Genomic DNA, 18,928 nt, shown 5'->3' on the forward strand with positions numbered 1-18,928 from the left:
AATAATGTTATGATTTCAGTTTATCAATGATCAGTGGTTTTCTTGTACTCTGGTGCATTGGAAAGATCATTTAATAAAACACTTTTCTATGTGCGAATGAGTCTGTGATATTCTGCTGTGCACCATCACGTTGTACATAAACCCTTTTGGAATAAAGACTCCTCGTTGCCACAGTGTCTGAATGAGTGCAGCACACACACTGGTGCTTATTCTAGTCCTGCACACAGGCAGCAGACTGTGTCCACCATCCTCTCCATGACCCGCCCATCCGCCGCCGCTGCCTGAGCCAGGTCAGGTGTTCGTGCTGCAGCTACGTAAGCTCCGTGTTTGGGGAACTGCTTGGATCTAGTGTGCGGGACAGACCCGGTCGAGGCCATGCTCAGACGGATACTTCAGATGGTAAGAGACCGGTGCGACGGACTCAACCGTGTCGCCGCGGTTCTTTGCTGAAAACCGAATCGTTTTCCTCGGAGACGCGGGGCCTGTCCCTGTCTGTTTTCATGGCGGGGACGCGCGTTTTGACGAGCTGTGCGTCGCGGGATGGGCGGGGGTTACAGGTTTTAGCCAAAGGGAGTCGCCCGATTGGAACAGCCCCGCCACCCCGTCTGATTGCAGTCAGCATATCAAGCGCTCCTTACGTGGGATTGACACAGCTAGCCACCAAATGCTAACACGGCTCGTTTGATTGATGCTACCCTTGGCAGAGATGTAGCGAGCACATAACACACCAGTTAATCAATTAGCGAACCCGTCCACCCTCAGGCTGAGCCGGGTAAAGAATAGCTCGGCTGGCTCAGCACCTCGGTCACTGAGGCGGGTTATCTTCCGTTTGCTAGCTGTGTTATAGCGGCAGGTTAATTCATCGTCCAGTCGTCACATGCTAACATTGACGTTAGCATCAGACTGTTGTGAAGTCCTGTGTCAGCAGCTTCGCGTTAACAGGTCAAATACCTGTTTTAATCAATACGACTCATACTGACGTGAATAGTCACATGGTTGTCTGGATAAAACACCAACTTGTCACTAAGGTTACAAGTGGGAGTGAGAGAGGTTAGCTACCCAGCTAGCTTCCCCACAGGACTACATTTACCGTCATGCATTGCCAGCAGCAGTATTGTGTACACTTTCAATTCCTGGCCTGGTGACCAGGAAAATCCACATTTCAACACTTTCCGTTTCGATGAGGAATCATGAGGCTGCGAGCTGTTATCTGAGAGGGATTAGGACTGAAAGGGTTTAGGGACATGAATCAATATAAAAACATTTCATTTCGATTGGTTGGATTCATTTTAACACCACGTAGTTAACAACACATTAACATGGACAGAGGAGCTTGTAGGACACAATCTGACTTAAACAGGACATGTGTATGACCATCTGTCCTTCATGTAATGTATCTGTTGATCCACTGACCTGGGGTCATGTATGGTCACAGACACTCCTCCTGCTGCTGTAGACCACACTGCCAAGATAATGATTACAAATGATTTTATGACTGTCACCTTTGAACAACAGTCACAACAGCTCTCTACCTATTTCATAAGCTTCAACTTCTTAATAGGTCCTGTGTTGAAGTAAATATTGTAGAGAATTGGCTTATTTGGGTTAGGGCTGGGCATTAAAACAATATCAATAATTATTGCTGAATAATCTTCATCAACAGTTAAACAACACATGTTCAGTCCACTGTACATGGATTTATTGCTTATGCATTGAACAGGCTCAGTCAGGAAGTACAACACAGAATAGCTCGATGCAGATTTGTTTGAAACAACCCTCACTCAGGAGCAAAGATCGGTCTTTAAACCGATAATATATAATAATGTGACATTTATCGTGGGAACCATTGATATTAATTGTTATTATATTTCTTATTTGGATATAATTATTGCACGTTTTGCCCAGCCCTAATTTTCATTTCATTTAATATTATTAATATTAATTATTTTAGTCTGTCCAGGGCTGTTTCATGTTATTTATGTAGCGTGTTTGAATAAGGTCCACTTTGTTCCATGATGTAAACGTTCCACCTGCCTGGTGTTTATCCACCTCAACCCTCCTGTAGGCTCTGACATGATTGGTTCAAAGTGCTAAAAGTCCCCTCTCTCAACACACAGGTCCACACACACACACACACACACACACACACACACACACACACACACACACACACACACACACACACTCACATATTTTGACCTAGTTCATTCATGCAGACAAACACCAGCCCAAACAAACCCTTTTTGTGAATGGGTCAGCAACTTCACATCCACCCCATGTGTTTGCACTTCAGGACAGTGGATTTAGCTGATTCCTGGTGAACACTTCCCAACCTACTCCTGAGTTGTATAGATAGTCTTTTTGTTCTTGTTCCTTTCCTGTTTCATTGCCAGGGTGTGCTCTTTAACAGAGCTTGGCCAACGGCCTGTTACATGACCAACAGTATTTGGAAGACTGCGGTAAACAAAAGCCAAAGACCAACCAGGGAATTACAGCATATTAATTTCAAAAAAGTCATTTATTGTTTAATCACAAAGTTCAACTGGAACAGAGAACACCTGAGGTTAAATACACAGTTATCTAGAATGTCTAACAGCGTGTTAGTCATTGTGCTTGTTCAAACGATATATGAACTTTCTAAATATGTACACAAAAAGTGAATTGAAAAGCAACAGGGTGGAGAAGTCGGGTCAAGGACACAAAAGTTCCGCAGCAGTGAATATTAGGTATAAAAATGGAACAAATATTTGGCAAAGCCCTAAAACCAGCCTGATCAGACTGTCTTTAAATACAGTGGATGTGTGAGGAGACCAGAGGCCTGTGAACACACAGATGTTAGACACTGTGCACACTTTTGCCTGGGTGCTTCACCAGCTGCAGCTTTGTACAAGTTGGAAAAAACTGCATGTGGATTCTTCCTCACACATTACTCTTTCCAAATTTATATTTGTGCATTTATCATCATCACTATTTATAATATTTTTTTACTTCTCTTCCTAACTCTGTGTTGTGCAGTTCTAACAAGGCAATTTCCATACATGAATATTGTGTTGTTACCGATTCTAATTATCCAGTTGTAAATAATACAGGTAAAGAGCACATGCATCAAATTATTGAATAGTGTAATATATAATGTGACTATTTATTTGTTTTGATTAGTTTATTTTATTACACACAAAATAAATACAAAATACATAAATCAAATATTAAAAATGTGTGTAAGGTTTGGTAGAAACCAGTAATTGCTTATATGTAAACCACACCCAAATATAACCAAAAATTTAATACAAAACATACAAAATCTTCAGTACAGTTTATATATTAGTATAAAAGAGACAATTTCACATATAATACATGTTGTATACATAATTACATATAAGAGAAATTTGAGAACTAAAAACAGGGATTTAAAAATCATTCAGAAAATAATCTCCCCATTACTTTACTGCTTCTCTCAAGAAATCAGGTCATTATTCAGTATTTTATAAATATTTTTTCCCATTCCACTTGAGCTGTCTCAGACCTTTGTTTATAGTGTTTATAAACTGAGTGTATATATGTTTATACATTCAGAGTAATCATGTCTTTTTTCTACTCTCCAGACTCCTGGGAAGGGAGGCTCCCAGAATGCAGAGTCAGAGCAACCCACCACAGACCATAACCACGATCAGACGTCTGAGGTAACACGGATGTTTTGGTTTTGCATATTAATAACTGGCCTGTTTTTCTACCCTGCAGTCAGAGGTGCTGAATCGAAGCTGTCTGATAAGTTATCATGGTTGATTCTCATGGTGTGTTTCTGTATCCAGGGCTTCATCTGTCCTCAGTGCATGAAGTCGCACAACTCTGCAGAGGAGCTGTTCAAGCACTACGAGCTGTTCCATGATACCGGAGACCTCCCCGCTCACATGGCCCCCACTCGGTGAGACAGATATTTATGTTACATAAATTGTGACGTAGTGTCCGACGTCATTGTGCACTTTATAGAATTTTACTTTACTGTATTTTTGTAAGTGGACTTTTTTCTCCATTTAGGGAAGACCTTACAATGCTGCGGCAAGAAGTTCAGGACCTGCATACTTCTCTCAAGGTATGGTTGAGTTCTGTGGCTGTTACAGATGTGTGTAAACGGATGGGTTAATACAAAGACTCACTGTGTGTGTGTGTGTGTGTGTGTGTGTGTGTGTGTGTGTGTGTGTGTGTGTGTGTGTGTGTGTGTGTGTGTGTGTGTGTGTGTGTGTGTGTGTGTGTGTGTGTGTGTGTGTTTTCATTTTATTAGGAGGAAAGGTGGTTCTCTGGAGAGCTCAAGAAGGAGTTAGATAAAGTCCAAGGACACCTGAAGCAAGTAATTCCACCAAGATATTTAACATGATACATTATGAAGCTTTCTGAATATACAACTGCTTAATAAGACATAATGGTGATGCCAGCTCTTACTGTACATGCTCCTCTCCTTCGTCTTTCACAGAATGATGGACAGGTGACCTCAGAGGATGAAGGTTAGTGGTTTTCTATTTAGAATACCTCTGACAAAAATAAAACAGTGTCAGTTTCTAAACAAAATGTGTTGCTTTTCTTCCCACAGTCCTTGAAAAGAAGCTGAATGAAGCAGAGACAGAAAAGTTCAACATCAAGCAGATGAAAGACCTGTTTGAGCAGAAGGCTGCACAGCTGGCCACGGAGATAGTAGGTCAGTGTTGGCCCAGACAAGTGGAAGGCCTGTGTCTCCATCATTTAACAACTGAAGTACTATTTTACCACTGTTCAACTCAATCCACCCACTGTCCTTTATGCAGTCGTGCATAAATTGTTGGCACAGATCCTCTATTTGAGTCTGTGTGAACTTTTCCCCCTATTCAGTTAGGGAAATTGTTAATCAAGTGTATATCTGTTGTTTTTGTATTGAATAATATTCAATGAGATTGCTTTGGATTCTTGTATGAAACAGATTTAAAGTCCCGTTATGATGAGGAGAAGAGCCTAAAAGAGGCGGCGGACCAGAGGCTGGCCAATCTGACAGAACATCTGCAGAAAGAGACGCAGGAGAACGAGGGACTCAAAACAGAACTGGTACAACACACACTTCAAGTCTCTGTTGCTATGTATACTCTTTTTATTTGGCTTGACAGACGTACTTTGGAGTTTGAAAGAAATCAGTTTGGCTCTGAGCTCTGTGCTGAATCGACACTGCTCCTATTCAGATAGTCCTCTCATCGTTGTTATAGAAACACAAACAAGAACTTTATCCAAAGAATTTATATCAAAAGAGCAAAAGGTTATTTTAAACTAGAGTACCCAGTCAGACACACTCACCTGTTATCTGATCTGAAATGTTCTTAACTATTCAGAGTGGTTTAAAAAATATTAATGGAATGTCTGAAGGCTCCTATATACACCTGAGCACCTCAGCCATTCCTCAGGACACAGAGTTTTGATTTGTCTCAACACCAAAACATCTTAAACTGGAGGTAAAACGCAGAGTTTCGAACTCATCTTTCTGCCACCCAATCTTCCTGTCTTCAGCCTCTGCTCTGCCCCCTAGCTGCAGCGACCGGGAGTGGAGGACGTGGAGGTCCTGCAGAAGGAGCTTATACAAGTGCAGACGTTGATGGACCAAATGACGCGTGAGAGGGAGGACGAGTCTGACCGCCTCAAAGGCCAATACGAGCAACTGCAGGCTAATTACACTACCTCAGAGGTGAGGAGGGCACTTGATATAATGTCATGAAGGTCAAGTGTTGCTCTGCTGATTGAAGTTTAGGTTTTACAAGCGCATAAATGTGCACAATGATTCCCACAGTTTACATAATCATCTATAGCACTATCGTTCTGAATTAAAATATAGTCTAGTGTAGTTCTGATTGTACCCCCTTTCCATTTTACCCCCCGATCTTTAGATCCTTATTGAAAACTAGCTGTGGAATAACTTGTGAAATAATGTGGAACTACTGTAGTTATGTCATATCAGAGAACTTTGTTCCTAATTCTAATTAATTAATATCTGGTGAATAATTCAGCTTAATTTCCTGCATTTTTGATCCCTGAACAAGAGAAGTATTTATAAGTCTCTGTCAGGCAGCTCCAGGCCTCTTCCTGCACATCTCTGCAAATTATCTCAAAGCACAGATTCATGTTTTCTGAACAATAAGAAACCACATTGTAAAAAATATTTGAAAACTGTCTGTTTTTTTTTAGATTACACAGCAACGTAAAGATGTAATTACCAAGTGGTTTTGGTGCAGTCCTGATCATTATCTGTATTTAATTTCCATGATATGAATTGATGCAATCAGTGGTCTTCAGGTCAGACAGGGAAATGTCAGAAAGACATCTAAAAATGTAAGGTTAACAGATAACACCATATTCAGCCTCATGCATCGTAGGCGGCTGCAACTGTACACAGGAAGAACATCACACCATCTCTTATTTTGTATAAAACATTGTAGCAGCTGTGTGGTACAGACTTGCCTCCTGCTGTTGTGTGGTGACTTACCTTTGGTCGTGTCTCTCTTTCCCTTTCCTTCTGCCTCTCACATAATCCATCCCTCTGCAACACTTAACTCTTTCCTCAAGATCCGTAAACTGGAGGTAAAACACGTCGTTTCCAGTTGGCCCCAAATTCACTTTCATCTTTTTGAGTTTCACCAACGTTTTTAGAGATTAAATTTTTTTTTTTACGTTATATAAACTCTTTTGTTGGGTTTTTGTGTGACTCATGCCTGATTATTTTTAACCCATAGATATATATTTTTAATACATCCTTTTTACTTCTGTTTCAGTCCTTCACAGTGGTGCTTCACTTCCATTATTGTTCAATACAATTCACTGCAGAAAGACTGTAATGCTCCTGTCTATTTTATTGCAGTTGACCATATCCCAACTAAAAGCAGAGCTGGAGAAGGGTCCGCAAGAAGCAGCCGTCTACACCCAAGAGATCCACCAGCTGCAGAGCAATCTGAATAATCTGCAGCAGCAAAGCCAGGTAACACACACACACACACACACACAAACACACACACTGCCAAAACCAAACAGCTACAGTTGATATTGTTATGTGACAGTGTTGCCCGATATGCATCAGGATTTACTTTTACTAACAAGCCTTGCCAAGTCTCCCTTAAACACAGCAGCCCTCTCACTTTCAGTAGCTGTTCTCTGTCAGCTCTGTGTTCCTCAGAATCTGGTCTGATCACAATACCCAGGTGTCATCGGTTTTCTTTTGCAGCTGCGACATTAAAATGACAACAATTTCACAGAGCTCTATATTTAAACCAAAAGGGGGGCGTCTCTGCCATGCCAGCTATGCCAGTTGGGGTGAAATACAAATATAGGTAACTTCACTGGTGCAATGGGAACTGAAAGCACTGGTCTCCTGCAAGATTAAATCCTCCCACACCCGACACGTCAGTGCCCTCCCAGCCAAATAGGTTTCTGGGTAAAAGGAGAGGGTTACAAAAATGGATCTTCAGTGCCGTGCCCCTCTCTTAGCTTCTGCCCGGAACAGGATACCCTGAGACCTGATGCAGATACAAAACAGTGAAACACAGACGGTCAGGACTAAGAATAGACAGTCAAAGCACCAATTAGGATTTTCATAGGTCAGTAACACAGCAGGAAGCTGTGACAATGACAAAATGACAGGGCTGTGAGAAAGAGAGGGAGAACAAAAAGAGGAGGGCAACGCACAAAGTTTACTGGGAAGGTTGTTAATGTTGGCCAGCTGCTGTGTTGGCCCGCTGAGGTTTATTGGATATCTGTGAAGTCCAGGTGCCCTGTCACACTCCTTAGTTAGCAGCATGCTCCTCTATTAACAACATTTTGTTCTTTATCACCTTGTTGCCAAGTTTAATACCGTGCTGTGCAAATACGCCAGTTTTCCAAGTCATAAACCTTCCAGTAGAAATGCCACACCTTCGGCCGACAGGCAACTGTTCTTTTCCATTGCTTATATCACACGTGTTGGTGTTTGTGCCTTGTTGCAGCTACAATCACACCAAGTGTGTTAATACAGAATGGTTATTGGTTCTTCGTGGCTTAATTAATGACTCAAACAATTCCTGATTCACTTTTTCAATGCTGTCAATCTTTATCCCCTTTCAAGAGAGCCCGGTCCCCCAGACAGCAAAAAATATCAGAAAGCTGTTTTGTAAAATTATATAGAATAAAACATTATTTAATTTTGCTGTTTATTATTTTTTGTGTATTATTTGTTTCCTGGCTTTCAAGCTCATTCAGGGCCATCTTTCATCCATACTTCTGGTCAACCAGTGGTCATGTGACTGATATTGTCTTGTCATCTCCCTCTCCAACAGAGCCTGTCTGAAAAACTGGCACGTAAGGAGAAGGAGCACCAGCAACTGGAGGAGAGTCTGGGAGCTGAGAAAGCTGCCAAGAAGGGAGTCCAGGGCAGCCTGAGGGAAAGAGAGCAGGAGGTCCAAGAGCTCCAGGCTCGGGCCTCCGGGGCTGAGGCCTCTCTGCACAAGACCCAGACAGAGCTTGGAGAGAGAACTGAGGAGGTGACAAAGCTGAAGAGTGAGATTGGTCAGATCGAGGTGAAGCACGCAGAGCTGAAGGTTGAGAGGAAACAGCTCAACCAGCAAAGGGAAGAAAAAGAGAGTCAAGGTGCTCAGCAACAGACCGAGATCAGTCAGGTGAGTTGTACTCATAAAGGAGACAAACACAGATGACTGCATGTAGGACAACAAGACAAATTATATAGAAAGGATTTTTATCTTTGCTTAAATGTTTCAGTTTACTTTTACTCAAATCAGCCAAACAGAATCTCAATCGACATTTACATCTCTGCACAAAGGCAACTATTCAGTGTTCTCTTCACCATGTCAAAAACAAAGTATATGTCAGCACTAATTGAGAAACCCATTAGTTTTTCACCCATTCAAGAATAAAACAAAAGAACTAATCACACTAATCCTTGTTTTGTAAAAATTCACAATAACCCAGTTTACCAAAAAAGACATCACAAATCCAGTAGCGTTAAAAACTAATGTCAAAGAGGATTCCCGATGTCCATATCCTTCATCATAGTATTTAACGTATTTCTTGCCATTTGTCACCTTTTCTTCTCCATCTTAATCGTCACCCCTCTCTTTGCACTCCTCTTAGCTTCACGCCAAACTTCTGGAGGCAGAGCGACAGCTGGGCGAGGTGCAAGGTCGTCTGAAAGAACAGAGGCAACTGTCTGGAGAGAAACTAAAAGACCGCGAGCAGCAGTCAGCCGACCTGCAGCTCAAACTCTCCCGTGCAGAAGAACAGGTTGGTGTCAGATGAAACTTTAAATGGTCGCTGCAGGGACACTTAATTAATGCAGCAGAACAGTCAGAACATCTGTGCAATAAGGTGTCGCTCGTAAGATGTGATAGACGCTGTGAGATCTGCAAATGTTACTAAAACTGAAAGAGGAGTGATTTAAAAGCAAGTCAATCAATGACCTGTAGTAAGATTCACAAAATTACTATGATATCAACAATAACTCCAGGTTTATGGTAGAAACAATGTGGTTTCCATTTTCAGCTGAAGGAAGGTGCCAGTAAGAGCACAGACCTGCAGCACCAGCTAGAGAAAGCCAAGCAGCAGCACCAGGAGCTCCAGGCGCTGCAGCAAAACACAAACGGCAAACTCCGCGAAGCACAGGTCTGTTCACAGGACACATCCTCACATCAGGATTAGATAATAATAGAAGTGAATATGAAGCCAAGAGAAGCTGTGCAGAACAGTGAGTTTTAAAATCACTAAGAGTTCCTCTTTGGAATAATGTGTGACATAGTCTTATACTAAGTTATTCAGCTCCTGCTCTTGTGTGCCATTGCTTTAGAATAAAGAAACTGGTAAAACTACATAAAACTTCCTCCTTTTTTGACTTTTCTTCATTCTGTAGAACGACCTGGAGCAGGTGCTGCGTCAGATTGGGGATAAGGACCAGAAGATCCAGAACCTGGAGGCTCTGCTGCAGAAGGGTAAAGACATCGTGAGCCAACTGGAAACCGAAAGAGAAGACTTATGTGCCAAGATCCAGGCCGGGGAGGGAGAGACGGCTGTGCTGAACCAGCTGAAAGAGAAAAACCACGCACTACAGGAACAGGTGGCTGAAAGCACAGACACCTACTCAAAGTTTACTTCCACTTTTTGGTTTTGAAAAAGTGAAATGACAACAGACAAATCCCCCTCAACCCCCTCGTCAGTCACATTAACTCTGTATGTGTGGATCTTAAGGTGATGCACTTGACAGACAAACTGAAGAACCAGTCGGAGAGCAACAAGCAAGCCCAGGATAACCTACACAAGCAGGTCCAGGAGCAGAAGACTCTGCTGCGTTCGGCCCAGGACCGAGCCCACACCCTGGAGACGTCAGTCACAGAGGTCACCACCCAGCTCACAGACAGCAAGGAGAAAGTCGCCCAGCTGGACTCCCAGGTAAGCCTCTACATGAGCATGTCTGTGTAATACATGATAAATACAAGATGGTGGTTTCATTGAAAATGCTGCTCTAAACAGAGTATGTTCTTTTTGATTTACATTTTTTGATGGTGAGAATAGAAGTGAAAGGTTTTGTTGGTTTGTTTTCTTGCAGCTGAAGGCAAAGACAGAAATGTTGCTGTCTACCGAGGCGGCTAAAGCTGCACAGAAGGCCAACCTGGAAAACAACGTGGAGACTGCTCAGCATGCACTGCAGGATAAGCAGCAGGTGAGCTTCCGCTGCAGTGTCCCATGTCATACCCCATATTCCTCTCGCCCCTTCACTTCACTCAAGCCCTAACTTCTCTGTGCTGTGTTTTCCCCTACCCTCCTGACTTATTTATCACTCTTATCCCAAACCCTCGCTTGTCTTCTTGTGTAGGAGCTGAATAAAGTTCAGAAGAAGGTGGAGGAGCAGGTCCAGAGGCTCAAGGAGAGGCAGGAGCAGTGCACGCAGCTGGAAACGGGTCTTAAAGAATTCAAAGACAAACTGCTGGCCTCAGAGCAGAGTGTAGAGCAGCTGGAGGGGCTAAATAAGGTTTGAGTCTTAATAGAGGGACTAATATGGGAACTAAAGAGCCCAGTGACTGTTCTTTCTAATGTCATGTGTATGAATACATTTATTTTTTATGTGAATTTGATGTTTTACATTGACAGAAATTGGAGTCACAGGTCGGGGAGATGCAGGCTACACGTGATCAGGCGCAGCAAGAAGTTGAGAAGTTGCAGAAGGAAGGGTCAGAGGTTAAACGGAAAGCTAAGGAGCTGCAGCGCTCACTGGAAACAGAGAAAACAGGGTGAGATAGAAGTGTTCTGATGCACTGGTTTTGAAAATAGTTAATCCTCTCAAGGGATATTTTGTTTATTTTACTATATTTTAAATGAATTGTTCCGCTGTTAAGGGCTACTACGCTACAAGAGGAGTTAACGAAGCAGGCGGCGGCTTTGAGCGACACCCAGCAGCAGCTGCAGTGTTGTGAGCAGGATAAAGCTGCTTTGAAGGTGAACCTGGACAAGGTGACACAGGAGGGAAAGACTCAGCATGCAGAGCTGGACAGAAAATCTCAGAGTCTGGCAGCAGAGCTACAAAAAGCCCAACAGGAGAAGGAGGCTCAAAGGAAGGAGCTTGGCTCTACTCAGGAGAACCTAGGAAAGGGTAGAAAGGCTCTGAAAGAGAGTCAGAGTCAACTGGACACGGAGAGGAAGAGCCATAAGGCAGCCATGGAGGAAAAGGTAGGTTCAGTTACCTGAAGACGGGGATAAATGCAGCTCAGAAACATATGATCAATAATCACATTCATCTGTCTCAACCCTCAGGAAACGTCCAACGAGAAGGCCCGACAGGAGCTTCTTAAGAATAATGAGATCATTACCAAGACATTGAAAGAATCTAAAGAACAGTTGGAGCAGATGAGAGAGGTAAGCTTCTGCGGAAAAAAGACAGAGCATTAATGTTTTAAATGCAACACCTTAAGAACAATTTTTTTGTCTAAAAATGATCAGGCAGAGAAAAAGCTGAAAGGGCAGCTGAGCTCGGTAGAGAAGCAACAGTCAAAGACTCAGGAGACACTGAAGGAAAAGGAGAATGAGCTGGAGAAGCTGCGGGCACAGCTGAAGACAGCCCAGGGGTCCTTTGAGGAGGAGATGAAGAAACTGAGCAGACAAGTGACAGAGTCACAGGAAGTCAATGCCAAGAAAGTAAGTAGCATTTTGTTTACAACTGTTATACAGAACCACATACATACAGTTACTGGTTTAAATGATTGATATAAACTGTATTTTCCACAGGCTTGTTGTAAAGGGAATCGTATAATGATATTCTTCTACTATATATATATATATATGTGTGTATATGTTTCTAAACGTGTGTATTGGCCTCTTTATCTCCAGGCAGAGGAGGAGAGTCAGCTGAGGGCCCAGGTGTCGGCGGTCGGCCAGGAGCTGACCTCTGAGAAGAGCCAAGTGGCCGAGCTGCAGAAGAGCTTGGTGCAAAGTCAGGAAGGTCTGACTAAGCTTCAGTCCGACTTCTATGGCAAAGAGTCTGAGGTCTCCTCTCTACGTCAAGACCTCAAGGTACGTTAATGCAGGAAGGGAAGGAGGAGCTACAGGCTGATAATGACGTGATCTAAGGAGGTTATGTTACAAGTTGAATTGATAGAGATCAACGTCTGAAACTCTTTTGAGGCGCTCTCACAAGGTCACTTCTCGTTTTTAATGATTTATTTTCTCACCCACACTAAGGCTACGTTAGTTAGTGACTTTTGACCTCTCTGTTACTGAAGGCGTCAGAAGACAAGTTGGGTGTAGCCCAGGAGGAGCTGGCTGCTAACCGAACCCATCAGACCGGTTTGGAGGCTCAGATCCAGGAGCTGAAGACGAGTCGCGGCTCGTTGGAGCAGGAGCTCACCAAACAGGAGCAGAGGCGCCACCAGCAGGAGCAAACACTAAAGGAGCTACAGAAGCAACAGGTCAGTCAAAAACGGATTAACACACATACACACTTGACTTTATGTGATAAGGTTAATAAATTCTGAATTTTACCCGCTTGCCCAGAATCACACGAAGGAGGAGCTGGAGAAGGAGAAGAGCAAAGTGGAGGAGCTGAACAAAGCCAAGAGTGTCCTGGAAAAGAGTAACAGCAAGTTAACATCCGAGTTGAAAGCACTAACAGAGAAGAGTGAAAAGGTCAGTTCCACCATGTTTGTTTTTATATCAGGGAGAAGAGAGAATTTTCATTTCAATCTACACCTCAGAAAAGTCCTTAATATTACAACTGTTAAAGCTCCTGTGAGCAACAACCACAGTTTGATCTCATTCTGACTTGACCTGCTTCCCATGCTTGTGTCTTACATAAACAGCTTAACTCGGGGACACTGCAGGTCATCAGGGCCACATTCTTCAACGCTATAACTGAGCATACTGGAATTGACAATTTGACACGTCTGAGAAATTAAAACTAAGCCTTATAATTGATCGGAAGCAGTTGTCAGAGCAAGAATTTCCCCAAGATCAAATCAGCTCAAACCGTTTCAAATCTACAATCACATTTTTCATATGTGAGGCACTTTTTTTTTCCTTAACCAAACCAAATACCCACCAGTTATGCCTGTGGTTTCTTATCTGTTAATTTTCAGGAGCTGGGGGAGCTGCGAGAAGCCAAACAACTGTTGATCCAGCAGAAACTGGAGTTGCAAGGTCAGGTGGAGGCGGCACAGGGAGCACTGGAGCAAGAGCAGAAAAAGCATCAGGCCACCACGGACAGCAGGAGCCACAGGGAGGAGCAGCTCCTCACCAAAACCAACGCTGTCCAGGATCAGCTGGTAGACCATCCTCACCAAATTTAATTTGATTTAGCAGATTAAATATCATTTTCCTTATGATTTCCTATTTTGTGATATGATCATTGTCTCTAATAAAGGCTGCAGAGAAGCGAGCCAGAGGGGAGCAGGTGAAGCTCAGAGAGGAGGCTGAAGCCAAGCTGGGCGTGCAGGTGACGGCGCTGAATGAAAACGTGGCCACGCTGAAGAGAGAGTGTCAGGGCAGCCAGAGGAGAGTCGGTGAACTGGAGAAGCAGACGGACGAGCTGAGAGGAGAGATCGCCGTGCTGGAGGCCACTGTCCAGAACAACCAGGACGAGAGGCGGGCTCTTTTGGAAAGGTGTGTTGATATTTGTTCCTTGGACTAACTGGTTTTTACTCTTTTAATTGATTCTATAAATCTTAAAAAAGGTTTGGAATGTGCTCTCTGAAAAGGTAAGCAGCAGCAGGAAGCTTTGATTCTGTCTGAGTTGGTTACTTGAGAAAGTTCCTCAGACGTTTCTTTTCCTGAGATGCAAAATATGGCTCTAACATGCAGCGGTGTTTGAGAGTGGCAGGAGAGAAGCTGAGAAAATCTCAATGGGCAAATCTCAAAGACTAAAAATGTACATAGTTAAAAAAACGGACTGTTCGGGAATAATTTGTACATATTTCTATACTCAGTATGTTTTGTGTAATTTTAATTTTATATTATGTTTGATTGACTGACCTTTTAGTCCTGATTTGTTTCAGCATTGCCTCCTTAGCTCAACTTATAATAACACAATTGATCTCTAACTGTCAATACTGAAAAATTAAAGCAAATTTTAATTGCATGTTGAGCAAATGTGTTTCATGCTGAAGTGAATGGGTGTAATGTGATGTAAAGTGAGGCAAAAACACCTGCTAACAAACCACTGTGGTGAATAAACAATCAAGCAGTTGGGATCATCATTAGTCCTAAACATAGTTCTAATTAACAAACCAGCCAAGTGGTGGTGGTAGGAAATTCTCCCGAGCCACTAATTAACATGAGCACACACACACACACACACACACACACACACACACACACACACCCACACACACACACACACACACACACACACACACACACACACACACACACACCAATGCTCTGCGGTTGTGTTTCAGGTGTGTCAAGGGAGAGGGTGAGATAGAGAAACTGCAAGCCAAGGTGGTAGAGATGAGGAGGAAGGTGGACGACACGACGGCAGCCATGCAGGAGCTGGGCAGAGAGAACCAGTCGCTGCAGGTCAGTCGCAAAACCACAGACGTCGAAAAATATTGTCTGTATGTTTATGTAGCGGTGATGAACAACAGTTAGTCTGTAGTTTGTCACAGAGGAAAGTCAAATGTTGTCTGTTCCTTATTCTCAGATCAAGCAGTCCCAGTCTCTGACCAGAAAGTGGGCCGAGGACCATGAGGTGCAGAACTGCATGGCCTGTGGGAAAGGCTTCAGTGTCACTGTCAGGAAGGTAAGAATAAAGTTTCCTTCGAGGTGTTTTTGTTTTTACATCAAAAGGACATAATATCTGTTTCCTTCCTTCCAATTTCTTGCAACTGATTGATCGTCTGCCTTTTATCTCTCCTCCTCCTCCTCCTCCTCCTCCTCCTCCTCCTCCTCTGTGAACATCCAGCACCACTGCCGACATTGTGGGAATATTTTCTGCGGCGAGTGTTCAGCAAAGAACGCCCTGACGCCGTCCTCTAAAAAGCCAGTACGGGTGTGTGAGACATGTTTTGAGGAGCTCCAATGCTGATTCCCCTCATCGGTTCTACCTAACCCCAACACCCCCACCCCTACCCTTCCCTCCGCTCCGTCCCTCCTCGTACCTACTCCAGCGGGCAGAAGGCGGCGTGTCTTTGTCGTATTTACTGTGCACTATAAAAGGACAGACTCCCCACCTGCATGCGACTTGTGGCTCTGGCGCGGAGGGAAGTGACCGAAGGGAGCCACGTGACGAGATGGCGTGGGATTTGGGTCGGGACTGTCTGTATCTGTTTTTGTGCCTTTGCTCCTCCTGTGGACTGCCAGAGAGCGGAGACAGCGAGAACTAAACGCCATCCATCTCTTTTACGTTCGCGTTCACATCTCCATCTTTGTTTGGCTTCATCAGCGCGACTGCGAGGTGGCTGCTCTTGTACATTGTGATACGTCTGAAGGCGAGAGAGGTCAGCGTGAGTCTGAGAGAGTGAATGAGGAAGTAACTATGGTAACGGTGATGTTGAAAATCACTGCTGCCCTACAAAGGTATATGCAGGTAACTTTTATGTCCCAAAAATATAATATCTGTAAATGTAATTAAAAATACAACTGTAAAGATTTTCTGTGTATAACTCAATATTCACATCAAATTGATCACTAACTAAATAATCTGATTTTTATAGTTAAACCCAAGTAATATGATGAAAATATTTTTGTAAAATGTTTCGGTTAAGCGGACAGACTGTAATTTACAACAGAGTATTAGAGCTATTTGAAGAAAAACTAATCCAGAGAGTTTGAGTTTAATGTATTTGTACGAGAATGAATTAAAAAAGAATTAGGAAAGAAGCAGTAAGCAGAACCTGTTCTCCAGATCTACTCCTTCTGGATCCAAAGTCTGAAACCCACGTCATTGTTTTCGTGATATTTCAGATTTGTGTTGCCTCTACGTGCCTCTAATTCTCTGTTGTAATAGTTAATTTGTGAAACGCAGATTTCATCTCATTTGGCAGAAAAAAACAAAGTTAACAGTTGGACAGCTGCTGTTAGAGCAGTTAGGTTTGTGGACAGGGTTTCATGTACATCCATGTTGTGTACACGCACATGAGTAAATGTGGACACTGTACAGTAGTACACAGTGAAAAGGGAGGAAATGACAGCTTGAGATTTTTCTCTGAGCATTTTGTTTTGATTGAGTCTCGAACAGTAAAAACAGTTTTTTTTAAAACCTTTTAAAGAAAACACGCCATCCGTCAGTTTATGCACCAGCGATTTTCTGTACATAACTCGATGTCAAATCAGTTCCTGCATGATTCCTTTGTGTGGCAGTGCGTTAATGAACTAGTGGGAATTAATTAATGTATTTCATGACCAAAGAATGTCTGCAGCAGGAAAACCGGCACGACGAAAAGCCCCCGAGTTTTGTTTTTCACATTTCAGTATTTTTCCCGAAGCGTCTCCTTTGGAAGCTTTTGAGTTTTAAATCACAGGGTCTGACATTTTTATCTTGAACAGAAGATACGTGACGATCTGAGAGGCTTTTTTTTGTTTTGTTTTAAATGTACAGTTGTGTTGTTTTCTACAGATTGTGGTGCTTTCTGCAGACTCAGTCATCGAAGGTGTCTGCATGTTGATTTTTTTTTTTAATGTTTTATTTTCTTGCTGCTTGTTTCATCCACACAACAGCCCTGACTACTGCTCAAGGGACGTGTGTGTATGTATGTGTGTGTGTGTGAGAGCAAAGGGCTGTAGCTGTGTGTGGCATCACTGTAACAGAGTACGTGTGTGTGTTAGTTTTTAGGCCTGCTTGTGCTCGTCTGCTCACATGCATCGTGCGAATGTCGGCCGTTGGGACGTCTGTGCTGCATTCAGGTGCAGCGGCCACCGTCTGCTCTCTGTCCAACATGCCTGCAGCTGAGAACACTGTAAAAGCTCCTTCCTGCTTTGTTTAATTTATGTGTTGACAGATGTCGTTAAGATCTTTTTGTGCAATTGTCTACAGACCGGAGTGGACGACAACACTGAAAGCCCGGCGACAACGCAGGTTGTTCTGGTTCTGTTATTTTGCAACATGCCGCTTGTTTCAGACTCAGGTTGAACCGAATTTAGATCGATACGCTTTTCCATCTCAGTTGCAAACTCTCAGAAACACCTGCCTCTTTCTTTGCGTCGCCTCACTTTTGTTTCGTCTACCTCAGATTGGCACAGGGACAGCACTATTTCTACACCTGAGATGTCACAGATGTTGTATACTCGCCTGCGTTCGAGGAATTTGATCCATCAACTTGTACAGTCCTGAAAACCTCTAGAGATAATTTGCACCTTACTCTGCTCTGGGCTCGTCCGTACGAGAACCCGGCCACAAACGTTAGGACTTTATTCAGGCTTCAGCGTTTCTAACCCCCCCCCCCCCCCCCCCGATGTACTTTAACCTGCTCATTAATACAAAGTCTGTCATAATTATCTTTGTAAATGTTTGTAATGAAAGAGAAAAAAGGAAATATATAACACACATGGATGTAGAAACATGAAACTGTGGCTTCATCAGTGTCTTACTCATTTTCTACTAAACGGCATCACAGACACACACACACACACACAGAATAGTGGCCTGCTTCGTGTTGCTGTCAGTTATCGTGCATGATGACTTAACTGGCCTGTGGCTCACACTTAATGTTGTCTCCATGTTTAGACTCATATCTGGTGGTTGCGAGGTTTTGCCTTAGGCCCACGACTCGCCGCACGTGGCCGCTCGCTGCTGGCGGTGACGTGCGGCGAGCGATACCAGAGTCAGGGGTCGAGAGGAATCATGTAATTTATGTTCACATGCACCAGTTGATTTTGTAATATGTCATGACATAAATAAAACCTACAGTATGTTTCTACTTTTGTGTCTGTTGTTTTGTGCACATACCATTTAAAGTTTGTACAGGAAGGATGAATTTAGCAACCTGATCTATCAATGTTATGGACATTTGTGTGGTTCAGGTCTTTGTTTTTCACTTTATATCCAGTCTTATTTCTGGGCCTCTAATCCAGGATGAAGGTACATGAAGTAAATTTAGAGGAAGATTGTCCAAATCTAGGACAACTTTATATTACACAATTGTAAAGTAATTCTAAATCTCGTTTTCTATATTTCTTTGTATTTGTAGGACCCAAGGTAGAGTTAGGGAGCCAGATTGAAAACATAATATCTCTGCAAGAGGACACTGACTTTCTTGGGCACAGCAAGAAAAGACAACACTGGTTTGGCAAGATGGGCCCAGGTTCAGATATGTTTGTCCAGTAGAGCAGCTCCATGTGAAGACTAAGATTATAATGCTCCTTGTCGACAGCTTAGATTTGGTGCGGGCAACACGGTTTTGAATTTATTGGGCTCAATCAGCTTGGTCTCACTCAAGCATTCGGTGTTAAGAATGAAGACTTC

General features: G+C 43.0%; 1 protein-coding gene and 1 long non-coding RNA gene across 6 annotated transcripts; both read left to right on the forward strand.

Moving 5' to 3' along the window:
* The first annotated feature begins 179 nt into the window (after nt 1-179).
* eea1 (early endosome antigen 1) lies at nt 180-18,383 on the forward strand. Of its 5 annotated transcripts, XR_004614143.1 has the most exons (31): nt 202-399; nt 3,603-3,680; nt 3,810-3,922; nt 4,036-4,090; nt 4,280-4,345; nt 4,469-4,499; nt 4,586-4,690; nt 4,949-5,070; nt 5,543-5,698; nt 6,574-6,588; nt 6,866-6,982; nt 8,313-8,651; nt 9,124-9,273; nt 9,532-9,651; nt 9,896-10,099; nt 10,231-10,431; nt 10,589-10,702; nt 10,856-11,011; nt 11,131-11,270; nt 11,376-11,706; nt 11,791-11,892; nt 11,977-12,171; nt 12,364-12,546; nt 12,756-12,941; nt 13,027-13,158; nt 13,608-13,793; nt 13,892-14,130; nt 14,925-15,045; nt 15,170-15,268; nt 15,431-16,312; nt 16,352-18,383. XR_004614143.1 is itself a non-coding variant. In XM_034588388.1 (30 exons), exons 1-30 carry the CDS (start codon nt 376-378, stop codon nt 15,551-15,553), a joined length of 4,203 nt encoding a protein of 1,400 aa, XP_034444279.1. In that variant the 5' UTR covers nt 199-375; the 3' UTR covers nt 15,554-18,383. The 5 variants fall into 5 exon arrangements, 4 of the variants coding, with proteins under 4 accessions (XP_034444280.1, XP_034444279.1, XP_034444278.1 ...); XM_034588388.1 differs by having other exon boundaries at nt 199-399; nt 9,896-10,104; nt 10,236-10,431; nt 15,431-18,383; XM_034588387.1 differs by having other exon boundaries at nt 15,431-18,383.
* On the forward strand, nt 5,705-6,322 carry LOC117763355. The gene is made up of 2 exons (XR_004614146.1): nt 5,705-6,183; nt 6,229-6,322. It is a non-coding gene; the product is annotated as an uncharacterized LOC117763355 (long non-coding RNA).
* Nucleotides 18,384-18,928: the final 545 nt, after the last annotated feature.

This window comes from Hippoglossus hippoglossus, chromosome 6, assembly GCF_009819705.1.
Source record: "Hippoglossus hippoglossus isolate fHipHip1 chromosome 6, fHipHip1.pri, whole genome shotgun sequence".
In the NCBI taxonomy this organism is placed as follows: domain Eukaryota; kingdom Metazoa; phylum Chordata; class Actinopteri; order Pleuronectiformes; family Pleuronectidae; genus Hippoglossus; species Hippoglossus hippoglossus.

Bases quoted from the DNA above. Each gene is read 5' to 3' on its own strand.
- eea1 (XM_034588388.1), top strand. From the start codon at position 376: ATGCTCAGACGGATACTTCAGATG. The intron at 10,105-10,235 runs TGAAAGCACAGA...TCTTAAGGTGAT, and splicing joins GCACTACAGGAACAGGTGGC to GCACTTGACAGACAAACTGA. The intron at 13,794-13,891 runs GTAGACCATCCT...TCTCTAATAAAG, and splicing joins ACGCTGTCCAGGATCAGCTG to GCTGCAGAGAAGCGAGCCAG.